Source organism: Miniopterus natalensis, chromosome 3, assembly GCF_054644295.1.
Source record: "Miniopterus natalensis isolate mMinNat1 chromosome 3, mMinNat1.hap1, whole genome shotgun sequence".
NCBI classification, from domain to species: Eukaryota; Metazoa; Chordata; class Mammalia; order Chiroptera; family Miniopteridae; genus Miniopterus; species Miniopterus natalensis.
The window spans coordinates 88,283,043-88,298,576 of NC_142083.1; the positions used below are offsets into that span (position 1 = coordinate 88,283,043).

The window sequence follows — 15,534 nt, forward strand, 5'->3', positions numbered from 1 at the left end:
GTCTAGGAAGAAGTGACAGATACCAGTCTCTTACTTTGCAATAATTTTTTTCCACAAGGCCCTACTCTCAGGCAAGAGCTCATCATCGGCTTGACCCTGACAGAGTGGGGCAGAGAGCAGTGGGGTGGCCATGAAGGAGCTGTGACTTAGTCCAGGTCCTGGCTAACATGGCCTGGGAGTGGCACTGGGAATTTTTTTTTTTTAAAGCAAATAACATATATTAGTTTTATGTTAATTGGACTGATACAGGAAGAATCGTTCTTTTCTTGAGTGCCTTTTTAAAACATATACTTACGTTGTATTCTGATACCAGAAGTGGGGGCTGAAACAAGGTATTTTCTAATCAAATTTTTTTGCCTTGCCCCCCAACCCCCATTTAAAAACACTATTCCCTACTTGTCATAAAAAGTAAATTCGGTTTTTCTGCTTTACAAATCAAAGCAGATTTATTGGTTTAGCCAAATTTGTCAAAACTCATTCAACCATTATTACTTAAATCTTTATGATTATAGTTCTTAAAATAACCATCTATAATTCAGGATTCTTGCAATTAAAAAAAATTATTTTTACATTCGTGCCAATTTTAACTGGGCCATTTGACACACCTGAGTGTGTTTGCATGGCCATGGACTAACCCCTGGAATCAGAGTACTGGTGACATTTGACTTCACAATAAATGTCTCCTCTGGGGTTGGTCACTTAGTGGTGATCACATTTGTTTGTCTTTGCATTATATATATACAGACGGAGATGGAGGTTGGGGGATTGTCCTGCTTTCAGGTGGCATTCTCTTCAGCTTCCTGTTATAGGGGGCGGGCAGTGGAGACAGTGTATTAATTGAGAAAAACCTACCTTTTCTTCAACTACCAAAATAAAAGACTAAAGAAAAAAAGCTCTAGATGTTTAAAAGTGTGCATTAAAACTTGCCAATATACATGCTTGTCTTTTTCCTATGTATGTGACTACAGAAAAGAGGGGTCTCAGCTGTTTGCATTTCTTGCTGACTACATGTGACCTACTGTGTATGTAATAGAACTGCACTGGGGGTCCATTTGATATAAGTGTAGAGAATTTAATTCATATCTGAATGTTGATCTTGGTAAATGATGGGGATGCTACTGTCAGCAGACAGCATTTGAAGCTGCTTCTCAAGGGCTGGGGTTGAATAAGCACTGGTCCATGCACTTGGGCAGACAGAGGGGAGCAGTGTGATAAGAACTGTTGGCCTTGGTGTCCTTAGTGCCATGGCCTGGCGATGAATTACTAACTTGGAGGAGTGCTCAGCCTTCATTCCTGTGACAGGATGGTGGGAAATAGCAGTGAAATGTTGGCCACCATGTTGACATTTAGTCGAATTGCTCCACACACGTTGCAGAAGCTAGGAGGTGTCCTGTGCAGTTTTCCCTCAACCTCAAACTGATCTTGTAGGTGGGATTCAAAGAAGCACACGGGCTATGTCGGTTTAAAGAATCAGGGAGCGACTTGTTACATGAACAGCCTGCTGCAGACTTTATTTTTCACAAATCAACTACGAAAGGTAAATGGATGGCATTTCTCTCCTCCACCTTCCACCCGCCCTTTTCTCTCAGGTGTTAAGGGACAAGCAAAGTTCTCTCGCCAAACTTGGCCTTGTCTTCTCACCGTACCACAGTGCTGTCTGCCTCCAGAGGCGCCCTTGTTCTGTTCTTGTGCACAGCTTTATTCCTCATGGGGTGATCAAAGGTTCACTACAGCTAACAGTCCTAACTCTGCACTACAAATAATATGGTTTGTTTTAAATGTGAAAGCCATTAGCAACATTTGAAAAGTTTTAGATCAAAAATTGATCAATTAGCCCAGCCGGGGCGTGGCTCAGTGGTTGAGCACTGACCCAGGATCCAGGCGATCGGGGTTCGATTCCCGGTCAGGGCACAGGCCCAGGTTGCAGGCTCGATCCCCAGTCAGGGGCGTGCAGGAGGCAGCCAATCAATGACTCTCTCATCACTGATGTTTCTCTCTCTCTCTCTCTCTCCCTCTCCTTTCCTCTCTCTGAAATCAATAAAGATTAAAAAAAAAAAAAAAAAGATCAATTAGACAACTACTGGCTGTGAAATCTTTTTCACCTACTATAGATAAAACATTTTTTTGGTAAGAATAGGTAAGCCAAGACAGATCTCCCTTGAATCTAATGCAGGAGAGAGTCATTTCTTCCTTAAGGATGTTGTGAGTGGCATGGAGCAGTGGGGCAGCTTGGACTCCTGGTTTGGGGGCACCACTGGCTGCTCTGCTGGCTGTCCCTTTATGTTTGCACTGTTCCTCTAGTTAGTTACCACGGTAGGCTTTTATCCTGGGGATAGCTGAATGCGGATAATTTCTGTAGCATTTGTTCCATCAAGTCTTTTGTTTACAAGTAATGCTAAGTTTAAAAATGTTGCTCCGAGAAGTATGAAATAAATGTGGTTCTCTTTGGATGATGAGTTCTGTAGGTAATTTAAAAAATATGTTTTTTTGCCTTGTATTTTAGATTGTCTCTAAAGATGTTCATGATTTAAAAAACAACAAACTTTCTGGCCTATTTAGGGAATAAGTGAAAGCCTTAAACTACCTTAGCCACTGTGATAGAAATGATACTTTCACATCAAATTTCATTTTTATTTCTTAATTCTTTTAGGCCGTGTACATGATGCCAACAGAGGGTGACGATTCATCCAAAAGTGTCCCTTTAGCATTGCAGAGGGTGTTCTATGAACTACAGCATAGCGATAAGCCCGTAGGAACAAAAAAGCTAACCAAGTCATTCGGGTACGTGCTAGAAATCTGCCTTCCCATTCTGCTGCTTTCCTTAAGGATGAATGAGTACAAGAAGAATTGCGAGCATAGTGTAGGCTTTTAATCATGTCAGTGTTTTTATCATTGCATTTTATTTGACCCCTTTGGAAATAATGGCTTAGTTTTAGAATTTTGCTTGATGTTTAATTCACCACATAAAAGCTTTACCTGTCAAGAAAAGGACACATATAGTCATATAGTCTTTAAACGAATGTATATTTCCTTGCAAACATGACCTCCCCTTGCAGTAAGTTGTTTAGAGCAAGATAAAGTTGTGAACATTTGGGTGTCCTGATAAAACTCAGTTTATGTTTGAATTATAACCCCCAAATAATCTTCTCAGAAAAGGAATTTAAGGTAATGGCCGATTATACAGTTTAGTTTTTTAGTCTAAGCTGCTTGTTAATTTACTCTTATTTGAGATTTTGAAGTTGCAATATAAACATTCATTTTATCTTTCCAAGGTGGGAAACTTTAGATAGCTTCATGCAACATGATGTTCAAGAGCTATGTCGAGTGGTAAGTTTGAAGCTATAATTGTATACTGCTGACATCTAAAATTTTGAAGCACTGTCAGAAGTTGTTACCAAGTAAAACCTCAGACCTACTTCACGTCACTGTAATTCAGGACACACCCATCTTTGTTCAGGACCAAAACTAGGATAGAATGAAATAGCAGAATCTGTCTAGTTTAAAAGCCAGAAAGGATTAAAAGAAATTATTTGAGAGGGAAGTATGAGGGGAAACTTGAATTTAAATAGTGGTTGGTAGTATATGCTTAATGTGTTAAACTAGAATATCTGCTTGAGTTGTTATTAAAAGAAATCACAGTTGGCCTTCAGTAGCTCTCCTGACTACCCTGCCTCACTTTAGAAGAGTGATTCTGTTACTGCCCTGCAGCATCCAGACCCTTCCTTTGCACAGAAATTCTGGTTGAGGCAGACCTCTGTGTGGGCGATTCTCCCCCAAACCAGCTTTAGTAGCTAGCAAATTCCCATTCTTCCAGTTGTGATGAAAGACACACAAACACACACACATGAAATGGCTATTCAAGGTGATTGGCTGGGCAAGGTGTGTTTTCTTTTTTGCAGCACTAGCTGGATTGAATCCAGTTCATTAAATATCCATGGACAAACCAGTCAATCCTGTTGACAGGCTCAACCTCATTAATCTCTTGGTGTGGACCAATACGAGTTAAGTTTAGTGCTCAATTTACATGCTTTTCCACAGAGGTAAAATGAATATAAAAATGCTTCTAAAGGTGCTACAGATTACTAATTCATTCCGAAAGCTGTATAGAGGGTTAATCTCAACTGTTGCATGTAGATATTTTTGTAAATATCCAACCAAGGAAGAAGGTTGTGTATGTTTTTGATAATTGCATGCCAAAGGTCATAATATTTATAGTCTAGAATTTCTTTGACCATTGAAATTTCCCAGTCAAATTGCAAATTACTGTATATTTATTAAGCAAAACATTTTCTCAAAAGCCAAAACCTTCTCTTCCAGTTGCTTGATAACGTGGAGAATAAGATGAAAGGCACGTGTGTGGAAGGCACCATACCTAAATTATTCAGAGGCAAGATGGTGGTACGTGGTTATTGCTCTGAGAGACTGATTTTAAAAGATTTTAAAATGCTAGCTGTTTTCTGATTAGTAACACTTGCACCATTTCCCCCTTGTTTGTAGTCCTATATCCAGTGTAAAGAGGTGGACTATCGATCTGATAGAAGAGAAGATTATTATGACATCCAGCTGAGCATAAAAGGAAAGAAGAACAGTAAGTTCTGTGCATGCAGTGGCCTGCTGCCCTGATCATTTCTGTTGTGGTTGAATGCTTCACTCACCAAGTGCTTGTTACTGAGCCAAAGCATAGACAGCAAACTGCCCAAACGAGCGCACAGCTCCGAGTGAGCACTCACACTGAGCCCCGCCCCGGCCCTTCCCAGTCCCCGCCTCCTCGGAGGAAACCACTACTCGGGTTTCTAACATCCTCTTATAGGTTATATTTGCGTGTTGTGAATGTTTATGTAGTATGTAGTGCTTTTCTCACTTACTTTGCTCAGCATTATTTCGGTGCAGTTCACCTGTGTTGTGAGTAGCAATAATTTGGTCATTTTCATTGACTTACAGATTCCACTTTGGAACTATGGTGTGAGTTTTGAAACCACCTTTTCTTGATAGACGTCTGGGTTGTTTTCAGTTTGAGGCTGTTAGGCATAAGCTCCTTGACCAGGCTTATTTCTGTCTCTGGTGCGCATATATATTTTCATTTATGGTGAGTGGGACTGCTGGCTCACAGGGTACATATATGTCCACCTTAATAGATAAAGCCAGCAAGTTTCCCAAGTCGATTTATCAGTTTCACTCTCCCCTACCAGCAATGTGTGAGAGCTGTCAGTTATCAGACTGTGAACATTTTGGTGGGAGTATGGTGCTATCTTGGGTTTTAATTCACATTAAAGATCATGAAGTGCTCACCTTTTCCAATACTTTTTGGCAGTTTGGATATCTTTCCAAACATAATGGAATTCAGTTAATAATAGCTTAATGTCGTTGCCTGTAAGTTCTGCCACCTATGTGGTTTCTGTTGAGTCACCTTTGTCTTCATCATGGCTGCATTTTCCAGCGTTGTGGTATGTCTGGCAAGCTTTCAGTGGATGCCAGCCTTGTGATTTTCATTTTGCTGGAGGTTGAATATGCTTATTAACCTTTATTCTGGGACACAGTTAACTTACTTGGCAATATTTGTTTTAATTATTTTAAAACACTGTGAGGTTTTTAGTTCAGAGCTAATTTGTCCCCACAACTAAGGCTACACCTTTCTGAGTTTTCAGCCTGAAGTCTTTGCTCTTTGTTTTTGTTTGCGTTTTTTTTTTAATATATCTTTATTGATTTCAGAGAGAGGAAAGGAGAGGGAGAGAGAAAGATAGAAACATCAATGATGAGAGAGTCATTGATCGATCCCGCAACCTGGGCATGTGCCCTGACTGGGAATCGAACCCTGATCGCCTGGATCCCAGGTCGACGCTCAGCCACTGAGCCACGCTCGGCCAGGCGTCTTTGCTCTTTGTGTCCTAAGAATACCTGTCCTGAAAGTCATAAGATATTCTCTTATCTGTTATTGTTTTATTTTTTCTATTTATCTACAACCCACTTGGAATAGTTCTTTTTGTGTGTGGTAGGATGTTAAGATTGATTTTCACCCCCAACCCCTCCCTCCATATGGGTATCAAGTGGTCCCATCGCATTTTCTCCATTGCTCTGTGGTGCAGTTTAATTGACATAAGATATTTAAAGTGCACGTCATATTTGACCTACATATACTTGTAATACATCCATCACCTCACATATTTCGCTTCTGTATTTATTTGTTTCTTTTGCAGAGTACATTTAAATTCTACTCCCAGCAAATTTCAATTGTTCAATATGGTTTTAACAACTCCAGGCACCATGTTTTACACTAGGTCCTCAGACCTCATCTGTGTTACTGCTGAATGTCCATACCCTTTTACTACCCTTTCCTTACTTCCCTCACCACCCAGCCCCCCGACCCAAGTCCTTCTTCCTTTCTACACTGTCTTAATAATTGTAGCTTTATAGTAAGTGTTTTGGTCACAATTTGTTACTTGATTTTGTTAAAGTCCTAGACTATTGACTCCATGTTATCCTTTGTCAGACCCTTAGGACACGTCCCTATCCTAGAGTTTACGCCTTTGCTGGGTTAGTGAAGGTGGGCATGGCCTGTCTAACTGGCCTCTGCCGGGGGCTGAGACTTACTGCTCACAGCCAGTTAGTTACATTCCCTCCTCTGGCATTCCTCAATGTGCTGAGTTGGCCTTATTGTAAGCAAAGCTTTACTGATAACTTTGGCTGACTTTTCTTTCTCTCTCTTTAAAGTATTTGAATCATTTGTGGATTATGTGGCAGTAGAACAACTAGACGGTGACAACAAGTATGATGCCGGAGAGCACGGCTTGCAGGTAACTTGGAAATTTTGTACTACTTCCTGGTGTAGCTTTTCACTGTCTTCTCAAATCTTTTGGTTAATTGTGAGCTAACAATTTACTCATATCTTTCTATATGCTGCTGGTATTTAGAACTCAAAAGGATTTCATTTCTTAGTCTGGACCCCTCCAGGGTCTGTATTGTAACCTCAACCATGACTCATTGGTCAACTGATTTACAGCTTTTTAAACCATCCTGTGTTTACTGAGCCTACTGATATATAATTCATGGTACTAATGTACCTTTTTGCAGTGGCCACAGACCTGCTCTTTTTCTGCTTAGGCCGCTCAGGACACCAAGTTGTAAATTAGAAAGTCACTTTGCGAACATGCATCTGGATGTGCTAGGAGATACTTTCATTAACTCTGGAGAATTACCCTTATCCACACTGGATATTTGGGGCCTGGGTGAGCAATACATATTTCAGAATCATAGTCTCAGTGGGCAGTGGTGGAAAAACAGAATTTTTTTATTATTATTCTAGGTAGTATTGAAACTATGCCATTCCTTTGTGTGGTAGTAGGTTCCTGGATTTGTGTTTTTCCTTCTAGGTATCCTGTCTCCCCCCCCCCCAACCCTGTGCTTTTAGACACACTAGTGCACATCATAGAACATTGCCAAGTAGGTTTGCCTTGGCACAGCCTCCAGTTCCTTTAGGTGGACATTCTCTAGCAGTTGTTGGAAAAAGTTTTGCCGTGCAGAAGGGAGGTATGGGTTGGAGATAAACCTGATATGAGGGTCACCGATGGCCTGGTAGTGGCTGAGTTTGGCAAAGGCTTGTTTTATTGAGGGGAAAAGAGTTGTCTGAGCCTGACCGGGGGTGACTCAGCAGTTGAGCATTGACCTAGGATCCAGGAGATCCCCAGTCGGGCGTGCAGGAGGCCGCCAATCAGTGACGATTGTCCCATCATTGATATTTCTGTCTCTCTCTCTTCCTCTCCCTCCCTCTCTGAAATCAATAAAGATATATTTAAAAAAAAAAAAAAAAAGTTCGTTGAGTTGGAGCAGAGATGGAGAAGAGGGGCGAGAGCTGTGGAGTCACAGGTCCCTGAAGAAGCCAAGTTTGGGAGTTGGGGGTGTCAAGTAGCACAGGCAGTAACGGGAAAGGCCGTGCTGATACTGACTCAGGACATTCTGTAGAAGAGGCCTAAACAGTAAGCACTGGGTTGTGCTCCACAATGGACGTTCTTAAGTAAACATCATAAAAGTCCAGGGAAGGAAGGCGGTCACCAAGAGTGCCCCCGACCATAACTCTGCTCGTCTGTACTTCTGTCCAGGCAGTCATAGCACACCCGAGCTTACATAACTGTAGTTGATCTTCCGCTTTCCCACTTAGTGGTTTTCCTGTGTTCCTTCTTACGTTTCAGGGTTTAACGAACCATATAATATGTCTGAAAGGGACCAAACCTTAATTTACCTAACTGTTCCCCTATTGCTGGATATCAAGATAGAATATAATTCCAAGTAAGGGAAGCTCTCACACAAGCATGATTTTAATAGTAATAAATATAGGCCTAAACATTTTAGAAGTGCCCCAGATAGATACCTAAGCTCGCATCTCGCTTCCTAAAGTCCCCAACGTGTTCCAATCTTGCTGAAACGCTGTTGCTTTCATTGCTTCAGGAAATAAATAGCGCTGAACTGAATTTGCATTTCTATTCAATGTTCAGGAGGCAGAGAAAGGTGTGAAATTCCTAACATTGCCACCAGTGTTACATCTACAACTGATGAGATTTATGTATGACCCTCAGACGGACCAAAACATCAAGATCAATGACAGGTAATCTAAGTGGGGTGTGAAGGTTACGATTTAATCACCACCAGGTTTTTAGGGGGTTAATCTCAGTGCTTTGTTTAGTCTGTATATGTATTTTCTGTCTCACCTCTGATTTATTTAGGTTTCCCATTTACCTGGGTGTAATTTTAAAGGAATATTTTTACTTAAATTTGGGCTACTCCTTAAGAGGGAGCCCTAGCCACTCTGCACAGTGACAGGTTGGAGTCTGTGAGGAGTCCTTCCTGCTCCACAGACTGCAGTCACCAGAATGCAGATGCCACCTCAGAATTGGAATTCAATAGTATTGTATTTGTTTAAACTGGATTCTTCAATATTCTGTAATATCTCAGTTGGTGTTGACTTGTAGAATGTGGTTATTGTCAGGAATGCTGAATTAGGTGTGCATGTGCCCCTTTACAGGTGTTTTCTAGATTATTAAAATACAAGCTACAAGATGACACTATATACTACTATATCTGGTTTAGAATACAGAATTTTTTCCTAGTTAGTTTAAGCACCAGCTTTGTACAGGACAGAGGTTGGTCAGACACCCTTCCTTCACACTTGAGGGGAAAACAACCCAGTCAGATTACCTGCCACCAGCTGGGTCTTGGCTCCTTGGCTCATCCTTGTGTACATTTATCACTAGACTGACTGTTGTGTCATACCCTTGAATTTAACACTGTTAGGTACCTCGGTGCTTCATCGGCATTTTCTTCATGTCTAGCTTCAAATTTTGCACTGATGTATGAACAGTTAATTTGTTAATTTGTTCTTATGAGTAAGAGCTTTGTCTGAAGCAGTTCATAGGGCCTTCCACGTCAGAGTCGTACTTCCCTTTCCAGATAAAGATGAGCCAGTAAATTAGGTCTAGCAAGAAATAAAGCCTAAAGGTGAAATACTTTATGTGTAAATGAAACCTGGATTTCTTTAAAAAATGTTTTTTTTAATAGGTTTGAATTCCCCGAACAGTTACCGCTTGATGAATTTTTGCAAAAAACAGATCCTAAGGACCCTGCAAATTATATTCTTCATGCAGTCCTGGTTCATAGTGGAGATAATCATGGTGGACATTATGTGGTGTATCTAAACCCTAAAGGGGATGGTAAAGTAAGTGCTGGGTGGGGGGGTGGAGTTGAATGTAATTGCCTGTAGGGGATTTACAGTGATGCTCAGCCCAGCCTTTCCCTGGTCCTTCCTGATGGCCTTGTTAGCAAGGGATTCCTTCCTGGCCTCTGATTTATCTGTATGTTCTGATGTGTATTAATCACTGATGCTCTAAAGGTGAATAGTAAATTAGTGATCACACTTTATGTATGTGTGTGTCTGTTAGTATTGAATGTTGGACCTCTCAGAATCCCTGTACATCTAGGGAAAATAAGGCACTTATTTCCCACTTCAGAATAAGTGCAGATCATTCGCTGGGGCTGAGGCAGGGGAGGCAGCATTGGTTGCATGGTAGTCCGCGTGCCACCTTGTGCACACTGTGTGATGCTCCATCTTTTCCTGGTTTGCGTGGATCTCATCACATAATCTTCCCCAAGGGAAGCAGATGAGGGTCTCAGGGTCCTCATCCAGCAGCATAGGGCCAATGAGGAACCCAGCAAAGGTGGAGCCTGCCTACCTCATGCTGAGGGAACCCCACAGCAGTGGGCCTGTAGTTAGCTTTAACTATGAGGTTGAGTACCATTTAAAATACCCCAATCCACAATGAAGAGATTGGAAGCTAACTATGTGCAAGCCCTGACTTTTTAGTCAGGCCCTTACTTGCTGTGATAATATGTCATGAGATACTGGATAAAACGTCCCATTTAATTTATTAACCACACCATAAAATTACAATTTTACTAGCCCAGTTAGGTGTGCTCTGTATGGCTTTCTCAGTTCTGTGGAGGGTTGTAGTGTCAGTAAATTGGACCTAGGTTGAAACTGGGCTGAGTACGTTACAGGAATTGCCAATGGGTGAATATTAGCAATCCCCAGAATATGGAGCGTGGAAAGCGGAGGGACTGTTGAGTCTTCTTAGAGGGAAGGCTGAGGCAGTGCAGCCCAGCACAGCATCAGAGGATCTGTTCTAGGAAAACACTGCCTGAGAATTTGTGTGCTTCGCAAAGCGCTTTCTCTCTGCTGATGTCTTCTGGCTCTCCTGTCCAGTGGTGTAAATTTGATGACGACGTGGTGTCAAGGTGTACGAAAGAAGAAGCCATTGAGCACAATTATGGGGGCCATGACGACGACCTCTCCGTCCGGCACTGCACGAACGCGTACATGTTGGTTTACATCAGGGAATCCAAGCTGAGTGAGTAGAGCTGGTCTGCTGTGCTCTGCGCTGTGGGGAGCTCTGCGGTTCTACCATCAGTCCCTGCGGTGGTGTTCAGGCCACGTTACGGTGGACCTTAGCTGTGTCTCCTGTCCAAACACGGGCTCCCATTCTGCCCTGTGCACAGCATCTGGAAGCAGGGCGGGAGGACTTGTGGGCTTTGATGCGGGCTCCTGGCACCATGTGGTTTCACTTGACTAGACTCCTGTAGTAGTAATGCCGTAAAATTGGGGCCTTCCGAGGAGGGGAAGGCGGAACCTGAGTGGAGGCATTTGTCCTGCAGGCGAGGTGCTGCAGGCTGTCACCGACCATGACATCCCGCAGCAGCTGGTGGAGCGGCTGCAGGAGGAGAAGAGGATCGAGGCCCAGAAGCGGAAGGAGCGGCAGGAGGCGCACCTCTACATGCAAGTGCAGGTCAGTCCCCCGCCCACCCGGCTGGCCGAGCCCGGGCTTCCTGCTGCCGGGTCGGGGGCTGCTCTCTGCAGCCTCTTGGGTGTGTTTACCTGAGTGACTACATAGGCCAGGCTCCTGACCGTTTGGAATATACACTGCAGTCCAGGGTAAAGACTTAGATGTGAGAAGTACTCAGGCTACCACAGAGCAGCAGTACATCAGAGTATTTATGGAAAGTGCAGAGGGGTCAGCCGGGTGGAGGCCTCAGTGGAAGGGTGTGTAAAAAGGGAGGGCTCCCTCTGGGAGAGGGAGCGCAGCCCAGAGAGGGTGTGGAGGTGGCACACCAGGCCGTGGGAAAGCCTGATCACCATGTAGGTGGATTTCTAGCTAATGCTTATAGATCAGTTAAGAATGGCTGCATGAAAATGTAGGTTTTTGTCTTTTCTAAATACATACCTTGATTGAGTTCTTCGCCGTTTTGAGACTTTTCTCCTCGGGTCTTCTGAAGAAGGTTCATGGAAGCCACACTAGTTGTTCTAGCATTTTACTACTTGAACTGTTTTTACCCTTGTCTGAGGATATGCTTATTGATTTGAGAGAGAGGAAGGTGGAGCGGGGAGGAGACAGATGGGCAGACATCGGTTGAGAGAAACATCGATGTGAAAGAGAAGCAGCGATCTGTTGCCTCTAATATGTGCACCAACCAGGGACAGAGCTCGAAACCTGGGCATGTGCCCTGCCCGGGAATTGAACCTGGGACCTTTCGGTGTACGGGACGATGCCACGGCCAACTGAGCCACACTGGCCAGAGCTATTCGAACTTATTCTTCACAAGTGTGGTCTCATTTCATTTTGTATGTCCATTTTTCCACGGATTTCCAGATAGTCGCAGAGGACCAGTTTTGTGGCCACCAAGGAAATGACATGTACGATGAAGAGAAAGTAAAATACACTGTGTTCAAAGTACTGAAAAACTCCTCGCTCTCTGAGTTTGTGCAGAACCTCTCGCAGACCATGGTGAGTGCCAGGTGCTCTCCTGATGGTTTATTCTGACTTCCAGTTCCACCCTCCTCCTTTATAACTGGACAAGATAGTTCCTTTTGGGGTAGGTGCTGCGTCTAGGCACTGCCTTAGAAGTGAGGTAAGTGGCCTGAGCTCATTTCCTTCTGGGTTGTGCCTATTCTGCCTGTGACCTAATTTTTCAACAGAAGCAGCAATGAAAGAAGTTGAATGTGTGATGAGTCTTCTCTTTTGCACGCCCTCTCCTTTTTTTAATTTTAATTTTTATTTTTTGGTAAAATGGGCACTTGAGTCTTGAAATATTAGTGCTCTGAAGGCAGGGAGAGCTGTAATTAGGATTTTTTTCTTATAATAGAATGTTTACAGTGATTCAGAATTAAAATATGAACTGATTTTGTTTTAATTTAAAATTTTTTCCAGGGATTTCCACAGGATCAAATTCGATTATGGCCTATGCAAGCCAGGAGCAATGGAACCAAACGCCCAGCGATGTTAGATAACGAGGCAGATGGCAATAAAACAGTGAGTGTTGCTGAGCTGCACACCGCAGTGCACTCTGCTGATGAGGCAGCAGTGCCCCCCTTTCGATCTAGTTAGATCATTTCTTCAGTACATGAGCATGGTGTTTCACTCTCAGTTCACCAGTAAAACTTTCTGAAATCAGCATCTCTTTTGGAAATAGATGATTGAACTCAGTGATAATGAAAACCCTTGGACTATATTCCTGGAAACAGTTGATCCGGAGCTGGCCGCTAGTGGAGCTACGTTACCCAAGTTTGATAAAGATCGTAAGTGTCCACCGAACACCCAATCGCCTTCAGAGCAGTAGAGTTGGATTCCTGGACCATCCTTCTAAACTCACTGGGTTAAGCGCTGTTCCCTTGCAGTGAAATCTTTTTAATTCCAGAAATGCTCATAAACTATCATGGTCAAGGCTTCTTGATGAAGCCAAGTACAACTGACCATGGGTTTGTAGTGTTTGCGGGGGGGGGGTAGCAGTGTTGTCGTCATGTTCCATCTTTAGCCTTCATCCTGTGTATTGCTGATCACTTTGGTCTTCTATGTATTGGGCAGTTCATACAGAGCAGGGATTGCAGACTTTCTCTGCCAAGGGCCAAATAGTAAATACAGTGGACTCTTGCGTAACATGGGCTTGAGCTGCATGGGCCTACTTACTTGTGGAGTTTTAAAAATAAGTACTGCATGTATTTTTCTTATGATTTCTTTAATAACCTTTTATCTAGCTTGTTTTATTAGAAGAATATAGTATATAATACATAAAATATATGCTAGTCGACTGTTTATGTTATCCATCAGATTTCAGTCAACAGTAGGCTAATGATAGTCAGGTTTTTGAGGAGTCGATTTTCTGCTAGTCCTAGAGTTGTTAAAGGTCAACTGTATTTCATGCATTGTGGGCCATATGGTTTCTGCCTGCCGTTGTAGCATGAAAGTGGCCACAGGATGTGTAAGTGAACAGTCTGGCTGTATTCCAGCACTACTTTATACACAAAACAGGTGGATCAGAGTTTGCTATAAGATTGTCTTTTTATTGCTATAAGTGTCCACTTCTCTAGCAAAGATATACAACCATTAACCTGTGAGTGATGGATGACAACACTCAGCCATCTAGTTACTACCAGGTCTTGGAAGCTAGGATTTCTAAATTCACTGCCCCCAATTCCATCCTCACTGTGTCACATGGAGTGTTTCCAGGGGTTTGGTGTTTGTGATGCTGCAGTCACAGGCCTCGTCTGACACAATAACTAGGTGCAGTTCAGCTGTCATTTCAGTGGCTTACTGAGTTTTCTATTACTGTTTTTTTAATGGTATACTGAGTGTTAAGATCCTAACAAAACCGGTTTATGAACCTTGTAGATGATGTGATGTTATTTTTGAAGATGTATGACCCCAAAACACGGAGCTTGAACTACTGTGGGCACATCTACACGCCAATATCCTGTAAAATACGTAAGTCCCGCTACATTCACCTTCTGGGTCAATAGTGCTAAAGTCTTGGTGTATTACAACTTTGGATTCTTTTCTTTCTCCTAGGTGACTTGCTTCCGGTTATGTGTGACAGAGCAGGATTTATCCCAGATACTAGCCTTATCCTCTATGAGGTTTGGATTGTTTATTTTTTTATAATCATTGTATTGTTAGTGGTTTGGAGAGGGTTTTTATTGATTGTTTTCTAGCCCTGAATTTGTTATATGTAATGCCTGCAACTAAGGTGACCTCCAGTTGAGGATCACATCTGTAGATTTGTGATTTTTACCAGTTGAGATTGATCAGTGATTATTACATCTTTACAGACATCAGTATTTCCCGTTAGCATTTTAACTTATTAAAAATACAGGGCTGATATATCGAATTAGGTGTAGAGAAAATACAGATAGTGTATGACCATATTAAACATTAGACAAATGTTGCATTGTAACTATTTCATTTCTTTTATTCTAGGAAGTTAAACCGAATTTAACAGAGAGAATTCAGGACTATGATGTGTCTCTTGATAAAGCCCTTGATGAGCTAATGGATGGTGATATTATCGTGTTTCAGAAGTATGTACTTTCTGAAGGATTTTATCACTTTGTACTGATAGCAGAATTGTTTTTCATAAGTCCTATAACAGGAAACAAAATCGTGACTAGATCCTGAGTCCTTTTGTTTGAAGCGCCTCACAGTGCTGCCGGGAAGGAAGTTGGCTCTCTCTGGGTTTGGGAATTTGGGGTGGTGAGCAATTTCGTCAGGGCCCTGATTCCCGAGAACTGTCTGTAGTGAGCATGACAGCTGTTCGCAGGGTGGTGGGGGCTTTGTGAAATGGCAAGACTGTTTCTGTCCTCGAGACACAGGGTTTCCCTTAGCATGTACCTACATAGGTAATTGACTTAACCTCCACGTAAAACCGGCAGGCTTGCACTCTTAGTCTGAAAGCAGCCTTGGGGTGCCTTTTCCTAGGGCGGTCCTGACAGGCTGTGGGCAGGCCGAGGAATGCAGTGGCCAAGAGCAGGGTCTGGCACTCTTTTGTCGTATCCTGCTGCCTCGGCCTGAAAGTGCCATCTGCCGACTCTTGGTCAGAAAGGAGGCTCTGCCATGAGCCAGCTCTGTGGGCCCCTACTTCACCTGAGGCCTTCCCCTTATCTCTAGAGGAGAGGGCACCGGTTTTTGTATTGCGATCAAGGACAGAAAGCAGTTGGCACTGTGC

General features: G+C 42.8%; 1 protein-coding gene across 2 annotated transcripts in view; it reads left to right on the forward strand.

Moving 5' to 3' along the window:
• USP7 (ubiquitin specific peptidase 7) overlaps positions 1-15,534 on the forward strand; it is a 59,795-nt gene that overhangs the window by 37,523 nt on the left and 6,738 nt on the right. For both annotated transcript variants that reach the window (XM_087815654.1, XM_016199391.2), the window contains 16 exons: positions 1,429-1,537; positions 2,651-2,781; positions 3,273-3,327; positions 4,318-4,398; positions 4,498-4,588; positions 6,709-6,791; positions 8,487-8,596; positions 9,547-9,703; positions 10,748-10,892; positions 11,197-11,327; positions 12,189-12,323; positions 12,747-12,848; positions 13,009-13,114; positions 14,205-14,297; positions 14,382-14,449; positions 14,790-14,890. In XM_087815654.1, coding sequence (XP_087671780.1) covers positions 1,429-1,537; positions 2,651-2,781; positions 3,273-3,327; positions 4,318-4,398; positions 4,498-4,588; positions 6,709-6,791; positions 8,487-8,596; positions 9,547-9,703; positions 10,748-10,892; positions 11,197-11,327; positions 12,189-12,323; positions 12,747-12,848; positions 13,009-13,114; positions 14,205-14,297; positions 14,382-14,449; positions 14,790-14,890 — 1,698 coding nt within the window. The remainder of the gene's footprint in view (positions 1-1,428; positions 1,538-2,650; positions 2,782-3,272; positions 3,328-4,317; positions 4,399-4,497; positions 4,589-6,708; positions 6,792-8,486; positions 8,597-9,546; positions 9,704-10,747; positions 10,893-11,196; positions 11,328-12,188; positions 12,324-12,746; positions 12,849-13,008; positions 13,115-14,204; positions 14,298-14,381; positions 14,450-14,789; positions 14,891-15,534) is intronic.